Source organism: Terrapene carolina, unplaced genomic scaffold (assembly GCF_002925995.2).
Source record: "Terrapene carolina triunguis isolate 2854851 unplaced genomic scaffold, T_m_triunguis-2.0 Scaffold96, whole genome shotgun sequence".
NCBI classification, from domain to species: Eukaryota; Metazoa; Chordata; order Testudines; family Emydidae; genus Terrapene; species Terrapene triunguis.
Genome location: NW_020664447.1, coordinates 6,848,214 through 6,875,126, shown reverse-complemented (window position 1 = coordinate 6,875,126; position 26,913 = coordinate 6,848,214). Strand labels below are relative to the sequence as shown.

The window sequence follows — 26,913 nt, the reverse complement described above, 5'->3', positions numbered from 1 at the left end:
GTTTAGGCTATGATAAATGGAAGATGGTGTCTCACGCTACAGTTTTTCTCACTCATTTTCTATCTCAGTGTGGTCCTATCTCTCCAGAATATAAAATACAGTGTTTCTTACTGAGTGCCTTTGGAAATTTGTATCATCTTTTCAAACAAAGGGACTGATAGTGGTTCTGGGGGGAAAAGTGGGAAAAAAATCTATTCAAACTTGATAAAGTTGAAAGCTGTACATTTGTAAAATTGATAGGGTTCTATCTAAAATCCTGAATGAAATAGACGTAATGATGATAAAGTGATAGTTATTAAGTTTTCCACTGAAACCTAGTCAGATAGAAACAATCACATTTTTGCAGAAAGGGTGGAGATGTCGTTGACCAACACACTTTTCAGTACTGGTTGCTTGAAGGTCTGTATTGCCACTAATAAGATTTATCATTCATCAAAGTGCACCATTAAAAAACCCCCCAAAAAAACGGCTGGTGGAAACATTTCTCAAATCCTGTCCTCTGTTTACACCCTCCCCCATCACTTCAGTCTTGAATTTCTGGTGATAGATGTCAGATGTTAATGGACTTCCTTTCCTTTACAACACACAGTCAACCTGTGGAACTCCTTGCCAGAGGATGTTGTGAAGGCCAAGAATATAACAGGGTTCAAAAAAGAACTAGATAAATTCATGGAGGATAGGTCCATCAATGGCTATTAGCCAGGATGGGCAGGGATGATGTCCCTAGCCTCAGTTTTGCCAGAAGCTGGAGAGGGGCGACAGAGGATGGATCATTTGATGATTACCTGTTCTGTTCACTCCCTCTGATGCACTTGGCACTGTCCACTGTCGGAAGACAGGATACTGGGCTACATGGACCTTTGGTCTGACCCACTATGGCCGTTCTTATGTTCAGAATACTTTCAGAGAGAAAATGCTACATAAGTGGTGGATATATTTGCTAGGACATGAAAATATATTTCAGCAGCAAGGATGCGTGTGTCTTATTATTAATATAACAAAAACACCTAAAGACCCCCAATTCATATCAGTGCCCATTATACAAACACATAGTAAGAGAAAGTCCCTGCCACAAAGATCTTATGACAAGAGAAATAAAATAGAGGCACAGAAAGATGAAGAGACTTGCCCAAGGTCACACAGCAGGTCAGTGGCAGAGCTGGAAATAGAAACCAGATCTCTTGAGTCCTAAATTACAGGTCATGCTGCCTCTTCACTTAATTTAATCACAGGGTGGGATTTTCACAAGCACCTACATGACCTAGGCACACAAATTCCATTGAAAGTCAATGGGCTTGTGCTTGTAAACGACTACGGTGCTTTTTAAACTCCCCCCCTCCTTTTAATCTTATCACTTAATCTCTCTGTGCCTCTCTTCTGAAACCAGGATGATAATATTTCCTTTCTTCCACTTCTCCCACCCTTTTTAGTTTTTTCCATATAGGTGGTAAGCTCTTTGGGGCAAGGATTTAGGGCTTGTCTACACTACAAGGGCAACAGCAGCAGTACAGCGGTTGCACTCTAATGCCTGTAGAGTAGATGCAATTTACAGTGACAGAAGGGGTTTTTCCATTGCTGCAGGAACTCTGCTTCCCCAAGCAACAGTAACTAGGTTGACGGAAGCATTCTTCCACTAGTCTAGCTGCATCTACACCAGAGTTTAGGTCAGCATAGCAACATCGATCTAAATGTTTAGTGTAGACCAGGCCTTACTACATGTTTTATACAGTGCTAGCCAAAATGGAGTCCCAAACTTGGTGCTACTGTACTATAGATAAAGAATAACGGTAATAATTACTACCAACTGCAAAATGTTATACACTTTGAAACCTGTGGCTTTATATCATATCAACAAAAAAAGAAAGGTGCATTGGGCAAGAGACTTAAAAAACAAACAAACCCACACCAAAATATTACTATACACTCGAATGCAGGTAGTTTTTCTGAACATCTTTGTGCATTACAGTGAGGAACATATGTATGACCCACTCCTGCACTATCAGAGTTACTGGGAGTTTTAACACTGACTTCCACAAGTGCAGGAGTGGGCAGGAAATGGTTGTTTGCAGCTGAGAAGTTCAGTTTTGGTAGCAAGAGAGTGTTCCCACAGGTTTGTTGGTCACAGTTTATACTAAAGTTCCATTTCTAAGTAGATTATAAAGGGTTAATAAATGATTAATGGATGTTTTACTAAATGGTTAAACACTTGTTATAGAGTCCAACATGTTAATAGGTTACTTATAGCCGTGGTTTATAACCACCTATAACACTTTCTATGTGCTCATAACTATCCATAACAGATATTACTCGCATCTGTAATATGCTTGTAAAGTCTATTGCTCATTTACTAATGCTTTACAAATAGAACCTTAATTTAATTATTTCTTTATACATGTCACTCCTCCCCTTCATGGGATGGTTTCCGATGAGTTTTACTTTGATTTGTTGGGTTATTTGAATTTAGAAGTCAAGAGGCCAGATTGTGGGGTTAATCTAAAATGCATGGAATGTAGGTTGGGGCACTTCTGTACGCTCATTCATGCATACATGCATGCATAGGTCAGAGCAAGTCTAGATGACATGGTGGTTAAAACTTCAGTGGCCTATCTGTACTGGTGCTCTCAGAATTGTTACTATACATGGAGCTGAAATAGTGGGCAATATGAAGAAAAATGCTGAGGTAGGCAGAATCTACATCATGGACCACATAGTGCAGTAGATTTACATGATAGAAGCCACAGCAATCTTTTGGGTTAATGATCTGCATTTTATAAAGGTTGAAAATGTGTATTGACTAGGTAGGTTGGTCTGTCTTGCAAACTTTCATGAATTACTGTGATGAGATTTCTTTCTCAACCAAAAAAAAAAAAAACCCCCAAAAAAGAAACATACATTATAGTTTTCACTTCTAGATACCTGGGTTCAAATCCTATCTTATTTCCCAATGAGTTTGGTGGTGACATTCTAGTGACTGATGGACTTTCTCTTAATTAATTAGCCTCTTAGAGTTGGTAGGACAACTCACACCTTTTCATGTTCTCTGTATATGTATATATATCTCCTTACTATATGTTCCATTCTGTGCATCCGATGAAGTGGTCTGTAGCCCACGAAAGCTTATGCTCAAATAAATTTGTTAGTCTCTAAGGTGCCACAAGTACTCCTGTTCTTTTTGATGGACTTTAGTTTACTTCACAACACCACAGAAGCAATTTTTTATAGTTTTACCCCAAATAGCAGGCAGGCTTTTGCTTCAGAAGCTTGGAATCAACCCGGATAATACTTTTCAGTATTGAGCTGGATTGGCAGAATTTAGCACAACACCTATTCACACTGTTACTTTGTTGTCTCTGATAAGTATGCTTAGCTGCTACTGAGCCCTACTGAGCATTAGGCATACCTACTAATAGGAGGAGAGATACTTATGTTTGGTGGAGATAGCTGCTGCCTCTCTCCCACTTTTATAAGCACCATAAAATTTTCACAGCTTAAAAAAAAAGCAGTTAAGACAAAACCCTCCACATTTAACTGTGTTGCAGAATTGGAACACACACTGACCGGAGCCAGATCTTTCAGGGTTCAAAGCTCACTCACATGGGTTTGGGTAGTGAGTACTGTTACCTACTGTGCTTTCTGCAATTTCAAGCGCAAACAGGATAACTCTGTTCTCAGATGTGTGGTGCATGAATAAAAAGCACAATAACAGATTTATTTTATGTATACTGCTTACTGCATATTTGAGATTACAGTATGATGCAGAACATCTGTAACTTCTTGCTTTTGTTGGTTGACAACCTTAATGGTATTGAAATCTTTTTAGCATGTTAATAACTGCCTCGCTATTCCGAACCTGAGTCATACTAAGCTTTAATTTTTCACTTGAGTATCAAAGAAAATGACCCAGCAAAAGCTAGCTTTTTAGTACAAATGTCCTTATTTAACACTAATGGGGCAAATTCATTCCTGATGTAACTTCATTGAAACCAATGGAATTAGGCTTGGTGAATTTGGCCTGTTACGTATTTCTGATCCATTTGTGGTTTGAGATGGAGAAGAAAGAAGGGAAGTCACACAAAGAACTTGACATTGTGGACTGAGCTAAACGGTGAAATTTTTATATAGGTCCCAATCCTGAATTCCTTATGCCTGCATGCAGTCCCATTTCAGTCAATAGTGCTCTGCATGGATGCAGGGGTCTGCCAGCATGAATCCAGGTGCAGCATCTAAGCCACTGTTAGCAAATGATAATGCAGCTCACAAAAAAAAAAACAGAAGAGAAAAAGGGGAAGTATATTCTCAGGGTGGAAAATTGACTATCTGGATCCAGGGAACCAATAGTTTACAGGCACAACGGGAATTTCTCTGGCTTCACCCCAGAAAACAAATCAACGAGTTTCTAGATGGGCAGATATGTTGAGAGTACCGAGGAATCCCAGACTTGTTTTTTGTCTCAAACAGCTTATTGGCCTCGGCACAATCGGAGCAGAAAAAAATGCAGCTCACTCCTGAGAAAAATCGGAAAGTTTTGCTAAGTTGCAAGCTGGGACCTAGCGTGCTCATCTTAGCTCAGGGAGAAAAAAGCTCCTAACAAGCCCTGCACTCATCTCTAGACTAACAAACGCGGAGGCAGTGTGGAGGAGAAACTGCCTGTTTCTCGCCCAAACGGCTGTAGCACTGTGGGGGCCCCGAGACTCCCCTCCGTATGACTCTGTGTATGTGTGAGAGAGAAGCAGGTGGGCCCCTGGTATAACTCCGCCCCTGCTAGGTCCCTGTTGGTCATAGGGTGATATTAACAAACTCTCCTCCATAGCCGGTTCTTCATTGGAGGGAAGATCTGTCAATCTGAGGCCGTGCAAGCCCGCCTCTCCTGCAAGCTCTTTGCAAGATCTGATTCGGGAGCTGTGGCTGATTGCAATGGGAAGCAGCGTTGGGGAGAACAAAGTTTGCAACACTTGGGCACTTGACTACTCGCTTCCTTCATGCCTTTGGGAACGACCGATTCCTAAACAGAACAGCCAGCCGGGCAACTGACACTACTGATGACTTGCTGCTGTTGCAAAGTTTCCGCTATTTTAATGTATTAAAATCCAGGATCCTAAATAACCAGTCCTCCCAACCTGCTCCCCCTTCTAGGTAGGCGAGAGAGATTTTTATTCTGTGGACTAGCAAACTTCCTGCATGGAAATTTACTGACTTGAGTGGTCTCCGTTTTGGGCTAAGGGGGAGGGAAGGATTTTTTTTATCGCACTTTAATTTTATTTCTCTGGATCACAGGATTTTTGGAGCTATATGGAGGGATCTCAGGATGGTTTGCACCAGGAAAACCAAAACTTTAGTGTCCACTTGCGTGATCTTGAGTGGAATGACTAACATCATCTGCCTGCTCTACGTGGGCTGGGTCACCAACTATATTGCCAGTGTCTATGTGAAAGTGCAGGAGCCGATCTCAGAGAAAAAGTTAGAGGAAGACAAAGGGGACACTTTAAGGATTATAGAAAGGCTGGATCACTTGGAAAATGTCATCAAGCAGCACATACAAGGTACCACCTTCCTCCCCTCTTGCTTTCCCTCACCCCCAGCCCGCTCCTCTCCGGGTCCTTCCTTTGCAGCCTTCCCCATCCCTTCCTATTGCATTTTATGTGTTGTGCGGGTGGCAGATTCCGGCTGCCATCGGGGGAGAGATGCCTGCAGCAGCCCAGAAGAATCGGAGGCTTTGTTCAGACTCTTGTGCAGGCAGAAGTTGCCAGCAGCCTCCTCTCGGCTGCCTGGTGAGTGCCGGGGAGCGCAGCGTGCTAGCTGGAGCAGGCGGCGGCGTGGCTGGGATCAGGGGCTGCTGGTTGCAGCGCTTTGCAGCCCCGGCCGCCGGCTACGAAGCTTGCTGAGTGGCGACCCTCCCTTGGGGATGATTCCTGACTGGGCTGACGAGTCTGGGTGAGCCAAGGGCTCCCGGGGGCTGGTTTGTTGACGAAGCCGGCCCCCTGCGCTCGGAGAGCTGGTGATCGAGCTGCTAACATTGCTGCCGGCTGCCCCGGAGCCTGGGGGAAAGGCTCCTGCCGTGGCTTCCTTAGCCCGGGGCTCTTGTTGGCGTGGCAAAGCCGAGCAGCGGGCAGGAGAACGGGTGTCGGGATGGGGCGAGCTTTGCGGTCCCTTAGCATCTGCTGTGCCAGCGGCGACATCTCCCACGGGGGTTAGGCTGTGTATGTGTTGCAGTCATAAACCTGATCGCCGATGTCTGCAGGAACTCGCCGGGGAGGTCTCGGCCGGGAAGGAGCGAGGAGGCTCTTGCAGTCTGTGATCAACCCTTATTATTTATTTGTTGTGAATCTTCCCCCGCGCGGGCTGCTCTGAACGGAACGTTGTCACGGGGCTGCGTGTGGGTCTGTGCTCGCGGGTTCCCCGGCGGCTGCTGTGGGAGCCAGCTGGGATTATAGTCGTGTAATGTCTCTTTGATTCGATCTCCGGCCCGGGCCAGGGCGGGCGGGGGCTGTGACATGGTTTCATGGGTAAATTACCAGGCAGTGCTTGAGATCTTGCATTACTTTGTGTATATGTGATCCGTAAGTAATGGCTCCCGCATTATTCTCCTCATCCGTGTGGGAACAAACAGCTACCCCCCCCCCCTTTATGATTTGTGTATCTCTTTAAATATCCGGCAGGGGTAAATAAGATCTCTTGCAAGGTGCTAGAGGGGAGCCCTCTTGTCTTTCTGTAGCGGCAGCACTGAGGCGTCAGGTCCCAACGTTAGTCTCCTTAGTCTTGTCTATCTACACATGCACAGAGCAAAGCATCTGGTAAATGAGCTCTGCTGCTTTTTCCACCACCGGTGCACAAATCTATTTTGCTTCCAAGTAGTTTTGACCTACAGGACTTGTATGCTGGAAATGTAAACAAACATCATAATAGTTATGGGTGCTTGAGTTCATAATGTGTAGAGGGATTCTCAATTTGATCGGGATACTTTAAAGCCCTACTATTTCATGCTGACTTCTGGGTGTACATGTACTATAACATTTTTGAAGAGACAGTATTTTTTTAAACTCTTGAGTTTGCACTTGTCTCCTTTTCTCAGCAGCATTGTCTTTAACCTGGATAATTTAGTAAAACACAATTTCCTTTGAGAAGGATGAGTTAGGTCAGTTCCTGCCAGCTCTGACTTTCATGCATTCCTCCGGTTTATCTGGATCCCTAAAATTAATTTTTGAAGAGAAATATATTCTTGTCTGAGTGGCAATGGAGTGCGCTACGGGAGCTTTCCATACTAAGGCAGGGTTTTTCAAAAGCACCGTTGAGAGTTAGGTGCCTGAATGTCATGTGAGTTGGATGCCTAACTCCCTTGGACTTCTTTGAAAATACTAGTCTAAATGCCTAATTATCTGTAGAGGTAGTTTTCTTCAAAATATTTTAAAGGAAATATTAGTCTTTTAGATCTGTATCTGCTTGCTAGCTTGGTAACTTGTTCTTTGTCTATGATAGTGAAAGGTACAATAAAATGACCTTTTTAAAGGGAGAGGATGAGAGGGATTGTATACGATCTAATGATGTTACTTTCTTTCATAAGCATTTTTGGTTTTTCATTTCCTTAAACACCGTTTTAAGAAAACTGAAATCTGCTTCTTTTTTAAAAGTAACCAGGTCCACGGTTTGATAAATACTAACATTTATTAAAAAAACAGCTAAAATCAAATGGATAGAGATTTGCATTGCTCTTCCTAATGAAGCCAGTTGTTCGGTTAGCAAATCAATAGAACATCACTGTCCCTAAATGTGAGTTCAAGTCCAAACCATAGTGATTAGGTTCACAAGGGTGGCTGCTACTGAAGATACAAAATAAATCTTTTTTTTAAATATTTTTTTTGCTCAGTTCTGTGACAGTTGGGGATACATCTTTTTTCCCCCATTGACTTAATTGGGCTTTGGTGAGCCTCTGGATCAGCATCAACAAATGATAAATTTGGAATTTATTTCTCTATATAGGACAGATCATCCTCCATAATGGCTTAAAGTTATCTGTAGTTTGCCATTGAGCTTTTTTTCACTACTTTTGTCTATTGGAGAATATTCTTATGGAAGCTCTGAGTGCCTCCGCTGTTTTCACAAATGTTGACAAGACATGGAATTAGCAAGGGCAATAGAATCCCATTCTTTAGGGTCGTCTCCAGTTGCCAGGAAAGCGATAATGGAAATATATTTTCCACAAGGGAGTTTCCCTGATATTTTATTTTAATTTGTTTCCTGATTGAATGATTTAGTTTGATGGTGCCTGGGAATTCCTTGGGAATATAAATTGCAGCCTTGTAATATTTTACCAAGTAGATTGGAAACAAGAGGGTGGGTGCTTTCAAAGAAAAATAATATCTTTGAAATAAAGATAGCGTAATAAGCAAATCATTAGTCTGGAGACATTTTGTTTCAATGAGAGAGAGAAAGGGGAGGGGGGAGTTAGATTTAATATTGTGAGAAGGTAAATACTGGGCGAGATCCTGCACCGGTCAAAAATTGAATGAATGGGTCAAATGTGAAAGACAGATATTCACTTACCATGTGGCCTTGTTCACCATCAGCCAACACAGCTGTGTATCTACAGTTCTTCAGCAAGTGTTCAGGAGCAACTGCTTGTCATCAACATGGTGGTTATGCACTTTTTTGTTTGGGCTCTAGGAGGTGGCATAAGGATGTCTACCCTGAGTTATATCCGCTCTGCCCACACCACAGGCACATTTTTGCCCAGTATGCAATGATGCAAATTTGGGGTACACAGCAAGCTCACAGCTGACCTGCTTCTACATGGAAAGTTGTACAGATGCATAGTGCCATTTCTGCACCTGTGATGTGTAAAAGCCTTTTTGCTCCTGTTCCCATAACGGGCAGCCTGATGGAGGACTGGTCATGTGTGGCTTTGCTGGAGAGACAGAAATGGCACTTTGGTGAGAGGCAGCATGATGTAGGGATTTGAGCTTGAGGCTGCAGGCCATGAACCCCTGGGCTGTATTCCCAGTTCTGCCACTGACTTGTTGAGTATCCTTGGGCAAGTCACTTCACCTTTCTGTTGTCTCTGTAAAATGGGACGTACTCACCTACTTTATCTACAGCAGTAGGTCATAAGGATTAAGTAGTTAATGATTGTGTAGCATTTTGAAAAATGTAAAGTGCTAAACATTATTATTGCCATTATTTCTGCAGTAGAAGGCATATATTGTATACTAGGCTACCCACACTAAGAAGTGTAATTTCCACTTCCTTTACAGTTTGCAGACAAAATAGCATATTGTTTTTTTGAGAAAATTTGTGTGTATGTGAAAATGAGGAAGCGACCAGATGGATAGTTTTATGCATAATGCAATCTTTTTTATGGTTAAGAAATGAATGTGGCAAATGTATTTTTTTGTGCCTTGAGCTTTATTACGGGACAATATCCTTTAAAGGGCTAAGGTTAATGAGTATTGTAATGAATACTGTATTAAAAGAAATGTTAGTGGTTCCAGTCTAGAGTTTGCAATTGAAATCAAATGTTTCAATTTACATGAAGACAGTTCATTCTCCCAAGTCTACAAGAAATCTACTACTACCCAAAAAATAATAATCTAATTTTATTAAACTCGGTACAAGAGTACTTCACAGCACATCGCTCATCTTAATAATGCCTCATCCATTTACTCTGGCACTAAAAAAGAACTCGCCTAAGTTGCATGCAAACTAAAAATCATCTGAGCTGATCTGTTGTTACAATATAAATATCAGACGGGCTGCGATGACAAGAGAAACAGCATTAACAATAATAGTGTTTTCTCCAGTCTACTTTTAAACGTCTTAGATGATGGAGAGTGTAACGTTTCCTTTGGAAAGCTATTCTACAGTCACACAGATCTCACCCAGAACTCTCCTGTGCTTTTTTGCTTTCTGCCCTGACCTGTTTATGCAGTGGCATTTTGTGTTGTTCAAACCTTCCCAACTTCTGTCCCAGAGGTGGCTGCATTTCCATGTCAAATGAAAAGATCCTTGAATGTAGGAGGTATGAAATGTGCAGTGAAACTTAAAAAAGAAAATGGACAGTGGCAGCTGTGGAATGTGATTCTGGTTTAAAATCTATTTACCAGCCGGTAATTACTCAACCACCTACATGATACTAGGAGGTCAATCCTAGTAGCTTGCATGCTGCTGCATCTGACATTGGTTTCCAACTGCCTCCTCTCTTCTGGAGATGCCATGTTGTGAAGCAGCCGTTACTGTTGTAGACGTAACTCTGATGGAAATATGTTGAGGACAAAGTGGATATGGTGAGTTTCTGACCTGCTTTCTGGAATGAATTACTCCATTCTCTGTGTCTATCCCCTCCCCTCCCTTTTATTTTTTTATTTTAAATATATATAGAAGATGTGAGTCAGCTTCTTCTTTAGGATGTGTGCTGTGCCTAAACTCTGGTGCAGCTAAGTATCCTTTGCAATACATTTTAGCTGAATGGAAATCTCTAGACCATTCCATAAAACCAGGATCACAGGATCTGAAATAATTCTCAGCACCATCATCAAATCCGTCTTAGTTCATCCCCTCAAGCACAAAAGCTACTAACTGTATTTATCGCTAAATAAAATGTAATTATTCCACTGAAAGTCAAATCAAGGATAAATCTGGGACAAGAAGTATATGTTCTGTTACAAAAGGCCCTATATGTGTAGTCTTTATTCAAGTAAAGTAGCCTGAAGTCAAAGGGACTAATTGTGTGAGGAAGAGCTACTATGGTGTGTTAAGGCTTTGCAGGATAAGTCCCATTAGTTTTCTCATTATTTTTTTCCCCTTAGTCTATGACTGCCTTGCTCGTTCTCGGGTAGTGCATGTCAGTGGAGATTTGTGTGAGTTCAGCTGTCATATTTCCCATGCTTTGAAGTGAAAAAGTGGTTGGTATAAAAAAAATCTATTCAAGTGGCTTGAGCTAGAGGAGTGCAGCTCACTAGTAGCTGTGTACTCACCAACATCACTATAAGCCCAATATATTCAAGGGACGATATGCAGAAGAGTTAAGAATAAGAAAATTCACTAGGCCTATAAATGCAACTTTATTTTCATTAATCTAAACTTTCTTTATGCTTGTAACATTATCTGTCACCTCCGACTACAGCTGATCCTTCTGCCATGGATTTGTTTTGCAGTGGCTGGAACACAATGACCCAAACTGGACATTTCCTGTTTAGCTTTATTAAAGTACTGTAACTATCGTGGATCCAGTCTTATTACTGCAGATAAGACATTTCCTTTTGTAGTATTATTATTATTTATTGATTTGATTTGCTTTTGACAGAATCTGGTTCTCTGATTATTTTAGTTGAAGTAGGTCAGTTCACTGGTAAGGAATTTGCAATGACAATGCTAGTAGAGCAGGAATTCTTTTTTCTAGTTTAAATTACTGAATTTTCTAAAAGTTTTGATGGTAAAAACTTCTTCAGCTAGTTATGTGCGGAAAGGTGTGATTTGTATAGAGCATCCTTTCAGTAGCTGGAAAGGCCACTGCTGTTTGTTGATGGGGAAATGAAATAGACAAAGAATTTGTTGTGAGCTTTTTCTTCAACATCTTTATTTATAGCTCTTAGGGTGAGTTGCAGTTTTTGTCTCATTCTTTTGCTACAGGCCACATGTTCAAATCCTGAGACTTCACTGGTTTGTATTGCACAGATTATTGGATTTTGATAGAAAGTGCATGGTTTTTGAATGGGTCTGACAGCGAGTGATGTTGTTGGAAAGACACCAAAATAAACATAAAAAGAACTTATTATGATAATATACATAAGTGTACTGCTCTTGAAGAAAACATGGTTAAACACAACAGCATTATTAAATATTTTGCTAAATGCTTTTCAGTTACATAATAATCTTCATTACAGGCATGTTCAGTTACAAAATGAAATCAATAATAGTCTTTAAAAGGAGCATTTAATGGTCTTCCTGGATCCATGAAGTGTTTGGGAGCAACCAGACTGCATTTTGTTTTTGCCAGAGCTTTTTTCCAAAGTGTGTGTGTGTGTGTGTGTGTGTGTGTGTGTGTGTGTGTGTGCGTGCATGTGTGCACACAGTAAACACATGATGGCTGGATGATGCCTGCTGTATGTTTAGATTGGAGTCCAAGAATGGTCCAGAAAGTTTGAGATAGTAGTTAAACAAGAAATTTGAAATCAGATTAGGATTCTCTCAAACTAACCTATTACTGTTTATGAACCAGATTAGAAAAAAGAAGTAAAGTTAGAGTTAATTTAAACAAACCTTACTTTAACTCCTTAGGGTGAATGCTTTTGGAAGGCACACTTTGTAATGTGGCTGGAAAACTGTTACCATCTCAGAATACTACTCCTTTCCCCCGATGATTTTTATGTTGTAGAGCCCATAATTGCTGAGTACTGGACAACTTCAGGAATTTTTTTTTCTTAGTTAGGGAAGCAGAGGATGGTGGAATAATTACTGCTATTCTTTAAAGTGTCACATCACTCTGCAAAGAGAAACCTGATTCACTCTTGAAAATTCCTCCAATCAAAAACCAAAGGTAGCCTGACAGTAGTGTTCACAAGCTCTGAATGTATACTCAGCTTGGGTAGTAATGACTGGTTATCTTGATGTACGAACAGTAGTTTGAGTTATTTGGAAACAGCAGAAAGAAACTTCATTGGTGTGTGGTCCTATGGTTACGGTGGAAGATGAGCCAGGAGAACTGGGGTTCTATTCTTGACTCTGCCTCTGTCTCACTGTATTTGTCTTGGCCAAGTTTCTGAACCTCTCTGTGCCTCAGTTTCCCCTTTTGTGAAATGGGAAACAACATGCATACCCACCTTTAGGAAATCATCTGAAATCCTTGAATAAAAGGTGCCGTGGAAGTGCAAAGTATCATTACGGAGAGACTAGAGTACTTATGAGCATCCCTGACATATGCATAGGACAGAAGTGAGAATATGCCATTTCTTCAGTAATCAGAAAACAAAAATGGTGGGATGACATAACAGGCAGAAAAACAGAGATGTGACAGGCAAGCCTCTAACACTATCATATCTGAGGACCTCATGCTGCTTAGTGTATTTATCTTTACAACACCCTGGGGGGTAGGGTAACTGAGGCACAGAGAGACTAAGGGCAAAATTTTCAGAATGATTTAGGTAATTAGGCTCTTAAATCCCATTGACTCATCACTCAGACTTGGCTCCTAAGGGCTAGATTCACAAAGGTATTTAGGTGCCTAAAGATGCAGCCAGACACTCTCATGGTATGAATACACAGCCCATGGCAGCGAGTCTCAGAACCCCACTCGACAGACTCAGGCTCACGGGACTTGTGCTACTATGCTAAAAATGGCTAAGTAGCTGTTACAGCTCGGGCTGGACCTCGGGCTCTGAAGCCTAGGGATAGGGTTGGGCTTCAGAGCTGTAACATTTACACAGCTATTTTTAGCTCAGTAGCATGAGCCTGAGGTTGTCTGCCTGAGCTCTGAGACTCGCTGCCACTTGCTGTGTAGGCCGACGTCCCCTCAGTGGGATTTACAAAGGGCCTAGGAAGGTTAGACACCACTCCCGTTGAGAGTCCATGGTAATTAGATGTCTGATTCAGATTTGTAAATCTCACTAGATGTGTGTTTGCATCTTTAGGCAACTAAATACCTCTGTAAATTTGGCCCAAAGTACCTCAGTCAATTAAAAAAATTTCCCTAGGTCTCTGGCCCAAGGCCACACAGTCAGTTTGTGGTAGTGCAGGGAATTGAACCCAGATCTTGCAAGTCCTACGCTTTTGCCCTAACCATGGGGCCATCCTTCTGATATCAGAGAGTAGTTTTATGTCACCGTAGCACAGATAAAAAGGAGCATAAAACAATATACCCAGTACACATTCAGTCATTCCTAAACCAACATTGCCGCATTATTGCAAACTCTACAGAGCAGGTATCTACCTTAGAGAAGAGGGTTCCTGCAGGCTAAGGTTGACGATGACATATATTTTTGCATAGTAGTGTTGGGGGAGTGAGAACACCCCAAAGGAACATTCAGAGTCATAGTTAGCTAGGGCTGAAGGAGTTTATTCTCTCTTTTACATGAGTTTAGTGTTCCTGGAAGTTAAGAATATTCACCTCCTCTGCAACAGATTAGACAGGATTTGAACCTACAAGCACTTATTCCCACAGCACATTTCACTACACCGGAAGTATGGAGACTGAAGGCCACTTTGTATCTGCAGGACTGTTGGAGGGAGCCCATTTAGGGCTGAGAGGATAACTTTGTTGCCTACCCTTTGCACCCTTAGCCTCTCTGCTGTGACTGCTAAGAGAAGGGATACGTTTTCTGCTGCGGACACTTGCTCAGCAGAAGGGTCTGTCATCAAGATTATACTAAGAAAAGTTACATAAACTGCATCCTGATAGTATAATCCAGCATTGCCCATGACAGTTCTGAGAGGTAAATAGCAGAGTCCCCCGAGGCAGTGGTTCTCAACCTTTCCAGACTACTGTACCCCTTTCAGGAGTCTGATTTGTCTTGCATATCCCAAGTTGCACCTCACTCAAAAACTACTTGATCACAAAATCAGACATAAAAAGACAAAAGTGTCACAGCACACTATTACTGAAGATTACCTACTTTCCAATTTTTACCATATAATTCTAAAATAAATCTATTGGAATATAAATATTGTACTTACATTTCAGTGTATAGTATATACAGTAATATAAACAAGTCATTGTATGAAATTTTAGTTTGTACCGACTTCACAAGCGCTTTTTATATAGCCTATTGTAAAACTAGGCAAATATCTAGATGAATTTATGTACCCCTGAAAGACCTCTGTGTACCCCCAGGGTACAGGTACCCCTGGTTGAGAACCACTGCCCCAAAGACCTGGGACCAGTGCTGCTCAACATATTCATAAATGAGAGCGGGGGTAAACAATGAGGTGGCAAAGTTAGCAGACGATACAAAATTACTCAAGATATTTAAGTCCAAAGAAGACTGCAAAGAGTTACCAGGGGATCTCACAAAACTGGGTGATTGGAAAACAAAATGGCAGATGAAATTCAGTGTTGATAAGTGCAAAGCAATGCACATTAGAAAACCATAATGCCAACTATACATACAAAATGATGGGGTCTTAATTAGCTGTTACCACTCAAGAAAGAGATCTTGGAGTCATCATGGTTAGTTCTTTGAAAACAGCGGCAGTCAAAAAAGCTAACAATATTAGGACCCATTAGGAAAGGGATAGATAATAAGACAGAAAATATCATAATGCCACTACATAAATTCATTGTACTCCTACCTGTTGAATACTACATGCAGTTCTGGTTGCCCCATCTCAAAAAAGATGTATCAGAATTGGAAAAAGTACAGAGAAAGCAACAAAAATGATTAAAGGTATGTAGCAGCTTCCATACGAGGAGAGATTAAAAAGACTGGGACTGTTCACCTTAGAAAAGTGATGACTAAGGGAGGATATAATAGATGTCTATAAAATTATAAATGTTGTGGAAAAGTGAATAAGAAAGTGTTGTTTACCCTTGCATTTAACACAAGAACCAGGGGTCACCCAATGAAATTAATAGGCATCCTGTTTAAAACAAACATAAGGAAGTACTTTTTCATACAGTGTGTAATCAGCCTGTGGAATTCATTGCCAGGGGTGTTGAGAAGGCCAAAACTATAACAGGATTCAAATAAGAATTGGATACATTCATGGAGGCGAGGTCCATCAATGGCTTTTAGCCAAGTTGGTAAGGGGTGCAACCTCATGTTCTGGGTGTGTCTAAACCTCTTGCTGTCGGAAATTGGGACTAGCTGATAGGGGAGGGATCGCTTGATAATTGCCCTGTTTTGGTCGTTCCCTCTGAAGCATGTGGCATTGGTCACTGTTGGAAGACAGGATACTGGGCTAGATGAACCATTGGTCTGACCCAATATGGCCGTTCTCATGCATGCCAGTGAGAGGATACCTAAAGAAAACATGGTGATACATAAAAAATCATGGGCCAGATCTTTACCCTGGTGTGGCAGTCACAAAGACAACTTAATTGGCACCCCAAATATTTTCCCATCATGGTTGACACTGGGCCAGTGGAGTGGCTTTTTTACCAGCCTTTGGGGCAGTGGCTGTGGTTGAGAGAAAGAGGGCTTAGCCAGGAAGCTGCTATTAGTAGCTGGTGCAATTTAGAGTAGCCTTGAGGCTGTGTTAAATTGTGCCTTAAAACTAGCCCAGAGATTGAGGAATGGTTGCATAAAGGTCATTTACACCTGCGTTATGTGCAGTGTGGCTAGAGCCTGGGATTTTGCTTCAGTTCTGGAATACAAGCCCTGGAGATGTTGTTAATAGGTGAACTATTTCTCTGAACTCATACATCAGACCTAATTCTTTAATTTGCCTTTTAAAGACATTAAAATCTCCAATTGATCTCTACACCGGTGTCTTGAACTATCCAAAGCACCATTAAAGTGAAGACTGACTTTCTGGAAGTTTTGTGTGTGTATTTCTGCATCCTCTAACGCACTAACCCTAGTCACCATCCCCTTAATTTGCCTCTCAAACTATCTAGTTTAAAGTTCATCTCTCTTTCACCTACTCCTCATCCTCATCCAGCCTCCTTTCAGCTCTTTAGATAAAGCACGTAGTGGGTTTGTACTGAGGTCAGTGGTATACTTGTCTGAGGAGGAGTTCGCCATTTTTGTCTGTGCTCTGCTTGGCATTTGTAGTGTAATAACATCTCATTTTCATTTTCCTAGTAGATTTCCTCTCCTGAACTGGCATTCTGTAACAATTAGTGCGCTGAGATGCTTTTTTTGTCATGTTTCGGGTTTTCTGAGGCCAAGCTAGAAGCTGATTGTGGCCATTGCAGTTCTCCAGCACCACCTCTGGTTAAAGTTTGAAGATGAGTGAAATAGGGAAAAACTTACACTAGTTTTGATAGGGAGATGAGAGCTCCACTTTGCCATTTGGGAGCATCCCTTTTAAATCAAAACAGTGGCGGTTCCCTGCTCTTCCCCTTTCTCTACTGCAACTTTGTTTTTGTTGTTTGTTATTTGATTTACAGTGGCAGCTGCAGGCCCCAAATGAGATCAGGCCCCCATTTTAGTGGGCATTGTACAAATACATAGCAAGAGACAGTCCCTGCCCCGAAGGCCTTACAGTCAAAACAGACACAAGAGACAGAGGGCCGGAGGGGAAGCAGAGACACAGAAGTCAGCAGCAGAGCTAAGGAATATAGGAATTGCCAGAGTGGATAAGAGCTGTGGTCCACCTGGTCCAGTATGCTGTCTCTGACAGTGGCCAGCACCAATGAATTGCAATATATTAGTGGATAGAATGCAGTGAATTACCTGGACCCAGTTCTCTGGTGGATTGATGTTCCTTTGACGCTTTTCATCCCAGATGCTTCAGAGGATGGTGTAAGAACTCTACAGTAGGTAGATGTGGGATAATCTGCCCCCCTCATTAGGTCGCATCCTGATCTTTAGTACTTGGAGACTGGCTTAAACCCTGAAGCATGAGGTTTATTATCCCTTCAAAATGTTAATCATTAATAACAAATCTGGATATGCTTGCTAGCCATTTAAATGTCTGATTCCTTTTTAAATCTTACTAAAATGTTTGGTCTCAGTGACATCCTGTGGCATTGAGGTTCACTGTCTAATTTTGCATTGTGTGAAAAATTACTTCCTTTCATTTTGTATTTGCCACCTTTTAATTTTATTCACTGTGCCTTTGTTATGAAGCAGGGAGAACAGAAGCATCCAATCTACCTTTTCTAGACCATTCATTATTTTATATACTTTTGTCATGTCCCCTCTTCTTAATCTCTTTTCTAAAATAAACAATATCAGTCTCTTCAATCTCTTCATATATGAACTTTTCCAGGCCCCTGGTCATCCTTGTAGCCCTTCTCTGACCCCCTCTAATTGTGCAATATACTTTCTGGGATGGGGTGACCAGAACTGAACCCTAGTCTAGATGAGATTGAATCATTTATTGATATATGATTATAACTCATATTTCTTTAGCACATAGGAGCCCTAGTTGTAGACCAGGACCCCATCGTGTTAGGTGCTGTACAAACACAGAACAAAAAGACAGACCCTGCTCCAGGGACTTACAATCTAATTATGAGACAAGAGACAACAGATGGAGAGTACAAGAAAATGCTGATCATGCTGACGAACATTGTCTCAGTGGTTAGTATAATATTTTTCCATATTATTCCCTATTTCATTCCTTATGCGTCTGTGGTCTCATGCCTTCCTGTGCATCCCCGTATAGAATCATTGACGTGTAGGATTTAAGAGACCTTGGGAGGTCATCTAGTCCAGTCCCCTGCACTCAAGGCAGGACTACGTAATAACTAGTGTATTCCTGACAGGTGTTTGTCTAACAACCTCCTCTGATGGAGATTCTACAACGTCCCTGGGCAATTTGTTCCAGTGCTTAACTACCCTGACAGTTAGGAAGTTTTTCTTAATGTCCAATCTACTCCACCCTTGCTGCAATTTAAGCCCATTGCTTCTTGTCCTACAGGTCAACGAGTACAATTTTTCTCCCTCCTCCTTGTAACAACCTTTTATTGTACTTGAAAACTGTTATCATGTTCCCCCCTCAGGCTTCTCTTCTCCTGACTAAAGAAACCCAATTTTTAAATCTTTTTTTATGGGTCATGTTTTCTAGACCTTTAATCATTTTTTGTTGGTCTCCTCTGGACTTTCTCCAGTTTGTCCACATCTTTCCTGAAATGTGGTGCCCAGAACTAGATACAATACTCCAGTTGAGGCCTTATCAGCACGCAGTAGAGTGGAAGAATTACTTCTTGTCTTGATTACAGCACTCCTGCTAATACATCCCAGATTGATGTTTGTTTTTATTTGCAACAGTGTTACACCGTTGACTCTCATTTAGTTTGCAATCCACTGTGACTCCCAGATCCCTTTCTGCAGTACTCCTTCCTTGGCAGTCACTTCCCATTTTGTATGTGTGCAACTGATTGTTCTTTTCTAAGTGGAGTACTTTGCATTTGTCTTTACTGAATTTGATCCTGTTTACTTCAGACCATTTTTCCAGTTTGTCCAGATCATTTTGAATTTTAATCCTGTCCTCCAAAGTACTTGCAACCCCTCCCAGCTTGGTATTGTCTGCCAGTGTTCCAAGTGTACTCTCTATGCCATTATCTAAACCATTTATGAAGATATTGAACAGAACTGGATCCAGGATCGATCCCTGTGGGGCCCCACTCGATATGCCCTTCCAGCCTGACTGTGAACCACTGATGATTACTCTCTGGGAATGGTTTTCCGACCAGTTATGCACTCACCTTGTAGTTCCATTTAGGATGTATTTCCCCCATCTGCCACTTCCCCCCATCCACCAGGCTTGTTACCCTGTCAGAGAAGGCTATTAAGTCAATTTGACATGATTTATTTTGACAAATCCATGCGGTTATTTATCACCTTATTATCTTGTAGGTGTTCTCAAATTGATTGATTATTTGCTCCATTATGTTTCCGGGTACTTAGGTTAAACTAACTGGTCTGTAATCCCCAGGTTGTCCTTATTCCCTTTTTTTATAGATTTGGCACTATATTTGTCCTCTTTCAGTCCTCTGGAATCTGTCCCATCTTCCATGAGTTTTTGAAGATAATCACTAACGGCTCAGATATCTCCTGAGTCAGCTCCTTGAGTAGTCTAGATTATGGCATGGCATGATGCAGCAGTGGCTGGCTGTTTCCTTCCTGTTTTGGTCTACCATTCCACCTAGCCTCCAACGCCTTCTGGGGTGAGGAGACTTAGCCCTCTGATTAGGTCACATAAAGGCTCGCTCCCGGGGGCCTTTCTGAGTCCAATTACTTCTAGTCCCTGGCAGCACTCCCCAGGTCCCGCCACAGATTGTTGGCTGGGAGCAGACCTGCAGGGCCCCTTGCCTGTAGTGAGGGCTGAAGATCTTCTTTTCCTCTCCATCAGGCACCAGCTGAGCCTCTGAGCTCTCCTTTCTCAAAGCTGGATACCTCTTTTCAGGATTCGTGGGACGGGGCTGATTGGGCCCCCAGCAGCCCATTAACCCTTTCCTGACTCACTTTAGGTGCTGCCGTCATGGAGTGTACAAATCCCACATCTTGTTTGCTTTTTGACTAGTGCAGTGCGTTGAGTAGAAGTCTTCACTGAGCTGTCTACAGTGACACCCAGGTCCCTTTCCTGAGCTGATACAGTTAATTTATATGTCTACAGTGTCCTCGCCACTGGACCACGCTGCCTGTCTCTTTGAAATAAAACCTTCTGCAAGTGTGTGAGAAAAGTCTTACCTTTAGGTTCCAGAGGTGCAGCCACTGGGGGAATAAGTAGGACAAAATGTTGGGTGGGGGAAGTGCCTCACTTTTTTTTTGCCATTTGTTTATATTTCACCCTAAATGGACCTGAACCATTAGTGCAGTTACACTCCTGGCCATCTCCCCCCCCCAAAAAAACAAACAAACAAACAAAAACCCCAAACAAACCCCAAAACCATTTTCTGCATGTGGTCGCATCCCTTGGGTTTTCCTTTTACAAAAGCTGTCGCTGGTGATTACAAAAGGAAAGAAAGGAGAAGCGAGGTGGGCAGGCTTTGCAATTATTTTCTATAGCATCATGATCACTGATAGATTAACAATCATTGTAAGTTTGACATCCTGGGAGATAAGTATAGTTTTTGTTCTGAGAGCAGAGCTACAGTACCATTCTACTATACTGTAATCAGATTCGAACTAGAAACCTGCTTTATGAATCATCAGACTAAAGCATGCATTACCTGAGCCCAGCTTCATGGTGGATTCACATTCCTTTGAAGCTTTTGATCCCTGCACCGAGTTATGACTTGCCATAGGCTTTGAGAGAATGCTTGGCACGCCCTGCATGAAAAACGGTGTCAGATAAGCTCCTCCAGTACCGCAGACTCAGTGAGTCGGTAACCATATGTTATGGAGTGACATGGCTTTAAAATTCAGGTTCCGAGAACTACCCTTTTCAGGATGATCTGTACTCAGAATTAACAGGTCTCACAGATGAGAGCACAGTATAGCCGCCAAATTCCCTTTGTTCTACCTGCTTTTTTGCAGGGATTCTTGTAATTTTACTGTCTGGGCTTCATAAGATCACACAGAGAAAAAACAACATTTCTTATGCTAACAGTCATACTTTCAGCTGTTCATGTGAGGTATGGATAGCTAAACCTATTATTATACTGTAATTCATATGGTCTTTCGGATTTGAAAATGTGACCACTAAAGCAACCATGGGAAAAAAAGCTGGGGGAGTGGGTGGAGGAGAAATAGAAAGAAGCTGAAGGCTCCATGAAAATAATATGCTACATGAATATTTTACGTCCTTTTAATGAATATGAAACTATTGTTATCACCGCTAAGGAATGAAAAGAGGCAATAAACTGCCTCTGATTTTCATTCTGGAAGCCTTTCTTTTGCCAGTGCTTTCAAAAGCAGCTTTATACTTTTAATGGATTTGACAAAATATTTACTTGCATTAATTAGAACAACATCTTCTAGCTCATCTATCAAGCATGCAAGACTCAAACCCAGTTGATCTAGTTTAATATACACATCTTTCAAAGAACAGAGCAGGAAGGATATCAAAACAGACTATCTAATCTGAAACATGTGTATAGCCTCTAATGAAATCATAAATATTCAGTGTGTGTACAGTCAGAAATTATTAAACAGATATGTGTATTCGCACCAAAGCTGTCTCCCGCTCTGTCCTCTCCAGCTGCTATCATCCTGTCATCTTCCCAGCTCCTTCTGGTCATGGAACAGGCAATATCATTAATGTCATTTGTGACTTTTCAACATGATGTCAGCAGTAAAGCATTATGAGGTCAGTAAATTGAGAGGTAATAGAATGAGACAGAGCGCTTTAAAGCTTGTGTTTAAAAAAATACTATTTTTTCCTGGACTGGAATCTAGGTAATTTTAGAACGAAGTTTGAAACTGTTAAATGCAAAGGGCCAACCTTGGAAGTAGTTGTGAAGTGGTGTAAGTTCTATGGGGTGTGTGAGAGTCTAGCTGAATCTAAGGAAGACGTGCTCTGAAAGAGGTCGAGCAGGAAAAACCGTTAGCATAATGGTATCAGAAGGTGTAAGTTAAGGTAGAGACCTGGTCTATACCTAGTTTTTGTGCTAGTGTAGCTATTTTGGTTAGGGGGTATGTTTTTTGTTTTGTTTTAAAGTGGTATAATTATACTGGTACCACCCCTTATATGGGTGCAGTTATAGTGGAATAAACATCTGTATACCACTTCCCCTACAGGAATAGCTATACAGCGGGTCCCCAGTATACATTGGGGTTGTGTTCTTGAAAAGGGCCACGGATACCAAAACGAATTATACCAGGGACCCGCTGGTACAGCAGTGGTGTAGGCAGGAGGGGACACTTGGGTGGGCCTCGAGTGGGTGGGCAATGACGGGGGCCGGAGGGGTAGGAGCGATCTGGAGGTCTCTTCCCCCCCCCCCCCCCCTCCAGCCAGCCTTGGGGAGGGGGGGAATAGACGCTCTGGCTAGGGGCTCCTGGAAAAATGTGCTCCCCCGCACCCCACCCACTCCGCCCCCTACCTGGCGCTTGGGGCTTGCCCCGCTCCACCGGGTGCTCCAGCCAGGGAGCGGGGTCGGGGCGCAGAGTGGCGCTCCTGCCGGGGAGTGGGCTTGGGGGCTTGAAAGCCCCTGTGTCCCAACCCCGCTCCCCAGCTGGAGCGCCGGGTGGGCGGTGTGGGGCAAGTGCTGGGGCGGGAGCAGAGCCTGGACTGGGGGGGCGTGGGCCTGGATGTTAAGTGGGTGGGCCGCAGCCCACCTGTGGCTACCCATATCTGTCGCATATCCGTCCCTCATCAATAGGGGAACGTGTTCTGATTCATGTCGGTCCACATATCCGTCATTTGAAACTGACAGTACAGTACTGCAAACAACGGATATGCAGATCGGGACCGACGTGAATTGGAACACGTTCCCCTATTGATGAGCGATGGATATGCGAAACAACGGATAAGAGGGTGACGTATACTGGAGACCCCCTGTACTGGCAAAAAGCACCTTTATACTATACCACTATAACTTCATCCACACTAGGAAGGTTGTAGCGCTCTCACTATAGCAGGATAGTTAAAGTGGTGTGACTTTTTTGTGTGTAGACAAGCCCTTACATACACACCCTTCCTAACAAGGCCCTCCCAGTGCCACATAAGGGCTGTGCTGGGAGTGGGCAGGGGAAGGTGGGTGTAATGGCCGTGCAGGGGGTGCATGTGTACTCTCTTCAATAAAGGGTTTCTATGTTGGCCCCAGACAAGCTGGTGTGGGAGGGCAAAAGAAGAGCCATCGGATTGCATTTATGTAGATCCAATGTTAGTTTGTCTATTGATATCAAACTGCTACACGTTGGCTTTCAAATTGCATTAAGATCTGTTAACAACAACATCTAAGCAGGGACTGGTTCAAAGAGTTTTGGAGCATATTTATATGTTAGCCCACAATGGTAGCAACAAGAAAGGAAGCTTATAGCCTGGGAATGTAGATGATAATAAATTGCCTAGACTGTCACAGAATCAGGTCTTCAGACAGCTGGGAGAATTGTTAGTGCCATCTGTAGTGATTGAGTAACTAGCTGAAGGCTAGAGTGGTCCCTGCCTGCTTTCATCTGCAACATGTGGAAACCTGATTCAGAGTGAGTGGCTGTGGTGAAAGTAAGAAACATAGAAGACCAGGGAGTGGGAAGGTCACATTTTCCATGTTTGATTCTGAGAATTAAGCAGGGATATAAAGTTTTTTGTGGTACAGTCTTAATAGTAAAGTGCTTATCATCCAGCACTGGCCCTCTTGTCATAATTAAAGAAGTTACTGTTTGGGGACGATAATTGTTAAACCCGTGAAAGACCAAAAATCTTGCTCGTTATCATGATGCCTGAAAAAGACACAAAAGGAAAGTTAAGGCATCAAACAATTCCCCGGCTTCTTGCAATAACAACTTGTCAATATGTTTTTGTCTGCTTGACAATACGTAGGAAATGCTTTTGATTTTTGTAAAATTACATATAATTTCTCAACATTTTTCTTCATTGTATTGATTAAAGCTTTTCTGCCTCACCCAGAGTCATTAAATCACAAACCATCTGCTAAAAACAGATTGGCAACATTTCTAGCAATTAACATTTTAAAAAATCCCAAATTTGAGTCTTAATATATTCCAAAGATTGTTCCTATTTGTGTTCAAAGATGAAGAGGGGAACAAAAGCTTCTGACTCATTGCTGCAAAAGCTGGAACCATGGACCCTCAGTAACGTGTAAAATAGCAGTATTGCCTCTGTCACCTAGAAAAGAATGACTAAGGGAAAAACAGGCAGGTAACAGAGGACACATTGTAGGAGCTTCATTGCAAACTCTGCCACTCTTTGCCAGACATTGACCATTTGTATTAGTTACACAGGAATTGACAGTTGGTCAGACATTCAGCCAGAGTGCTCTTTGTATGGCGGCCAGCACTGAAACACACATTCATCAAAATCCTAGCGGTGTGGCCTTAAGTGAGGCTATCAAGCATCCCTGTCCTCTGAGGCTGTATTAACTAATGAAGGCAGTACGCATAAAACTCACTTGATCTGGGAGAGTATTTCTCTGATGTAAGACCCGATAGTATTTGCCTTTGCACACATGAGTAGTACTTACTTATGAGAATCGTTACACTGAAATCAGTGAGAATATTTACACAGGTAAGGAGTGCTAATGTAAGAGTTTGTGGGATTGGCACCTGAAAAAGGAGATGCATTAGATTTGTGCATTTAGCATTAGTTGTGCATCTGGTTCTGTCTGCTAACATTATGCCATATAGTGTGTATGAAGTTGTTCGGCTCTCTAGGGGGTAGAGTAGCTGCAGTGAGTGAGATATCACTGCAGTGAGTGAGATAGCAGCAGTGAGCGGTGCAGCCTGGGTTAATGGAAGGTAATTCTAGATATCCTTAACAGTCTCTGACCAATGGGAATATCATTTTGACTGTCCAGTTTTAGAAGAACATTAAACACCCAGGCCTAAATTCTCAGTTACACTGCAGTTACTACATAGTTACACCCACTTTAAGGCCCTTTTATGCTACGAGAATGATGTAAAGGGTCTTAGTATATGTGTGAATCAGGCCCTTCTGGTATGAAGTTGACAGGTACTGCTGATCGATATCCAATTAAGAAGTGCTTGCTATATGAAGGACCAATAAAAATTTGGCTTGTTTTAAGATTTCCCCTTATGGGAAAGCCCTATAGAAATTAAAAGGGATTAAAACCTCCAGCATAACATAGGGCTCCTGGATCAGGTCCTTAACTGGTGTAAATTTATATCAGCTGAGTGAGGATCGGAAGGCTTCTTTCCATCTCTTTCCCTCATTGGGGCCCCATAAAATCCACGATTCTATAGTCACTTGGGAGAAGCACCTACATGATTAAATCTGCTATTTTGTTTACTCTTCCTTTATTCATTCTAGAATTAAAATGATCTTTAGAAGAAAGGGGCAGTTTTAAAGATAGATGGTGGCGGTGAATGGTGTAAAACTTTGGTATCTATCCTGTTTGAATGGGAATGTCAGCAATACATTAAGAGTAACATTTTCAAACAGGCTCCTAAGTCACTTAGGCATAAGTCATACTTTCAAACATGACTTAGGCGACATCTACACTATGCACCTTACAGCGGCATCTCCTGTGTAGCCACTCTTTGCGGGTTGGAGAGAGCTCTCCCGGTGGCACAATTAAACCACCCCAAAGGAGCAGCCGCTGACATAGTGCTGTCCACACCGGCACTTTTGTCAGTCGAGGGGGGGTGTGACTCTCTAAGGACAGAACAATGGAGAATCGTACCCCAAATCTGTACAGTAATAAGAGATAGAGAAAATAATTACTAATATAACCTGATTCAGGGAGATTCAGTTGCATTATTTTTTTTAAAAAGGTGTCTGAACACAACAAAGGAAAATAAGGTTTAGTGAGTTTAGGGGGATAAAAGTTTTGAAAAAAATGTGGAAAAACCCAAATATGCAAATGAATGGAAAGCTTACATATATCACCAAGTCAAAAACTGATCTAGAATTTACTGTAGATTTTTTTTTTAGACTAGACATCACAGTGATGGGCGCCTTATTAATGGTTTAGATAACAAGATCAGACAGACAACAGATAGGATAAAATGATTTAGCTACACATTCATACCGCCCTTATCACTTGATGAGAGTGCTTCTTTAATCTAACAGAATGGGGTGATTTTTTTTTTAAACAAAGGATAACTGGATAATGAAGGGCAGCAAAAAGATATTGACTCAAATGCAAATCAAAAGCAATAGTACGAAATAAAAACACTAGAACTTGTATTGCCAAAATCCCAGGCACTGGTTACAGTTTCAGCTCTTCAGAAAGGATGACGTTCATCATTGTGCAAGGGCCAGCACAAATTCTATGCACCAATTAAGTCCCACCTTCAGGGCTCAAAACAGGGTTAAAATGGGACTTAATTGGTGCATAGATGTCATGCTGGCCTTCTGCCTAGGGGTGACTTTCACCCTGGGAGAATAACATTCTCCAGGAGAGAGCATGAGCAAGTTGGACAACCAGGCTGTGCCCAGGTTTTTGGAATATTTGTCACTCACTCACTCACACACACAGAGCACAGGAAAGTTGATCTTATTCTTACTGTAGAGGAAAAACTTTAAAGTAACCTATGTTAACCAGTATACACTGAAAAAGTGTGGATGATAATGGTGTAAGTTATGGGCCAGATCATCAGGCGGTGTAAACGGGCATAGCTCCATTGGAGTCCACCGAGCTAAGCTGATTTACACCAGCTGATGACCTGGCCTCATGAGATCAGTTTGAGTCATCAGGCCAGATTCTGATCTCAAGTTACGCTGGCATAAATGTGA

At 42.0% G+C, this 26,913-nt stretch overlaps 1 protein-coding gene across 1 annotated transcript in view; it reads left to right on the top strand.

Annotated features, from left to right (window-relative positions):
• Positions 1-4,909: 4,909 nt before the first annotated feature.
• The window catches only part of GALNT18 (polypeptide N-acetylgalactosaminyltransferase 18), a 438,485-nt gene continuing 416,481 nt past the window's right edge, over positions 4,910-26,913 (top strand). Inside the window, exons 1-2 of the mRNA XM_024196054.1 lie at positions 4,910-5,133; positions 5,275-5,540. Coding sequence (XP_024051822.1) covers positions 5,306-5,540 — 235 coding nt within the window. The 5' untranslated portion in view covers positions 4,910-5,133; positions 5,275-5,305. The remainder of the gene's footprint in view (positions 5,134-5,274; positions 5,541-26,913) is intronic.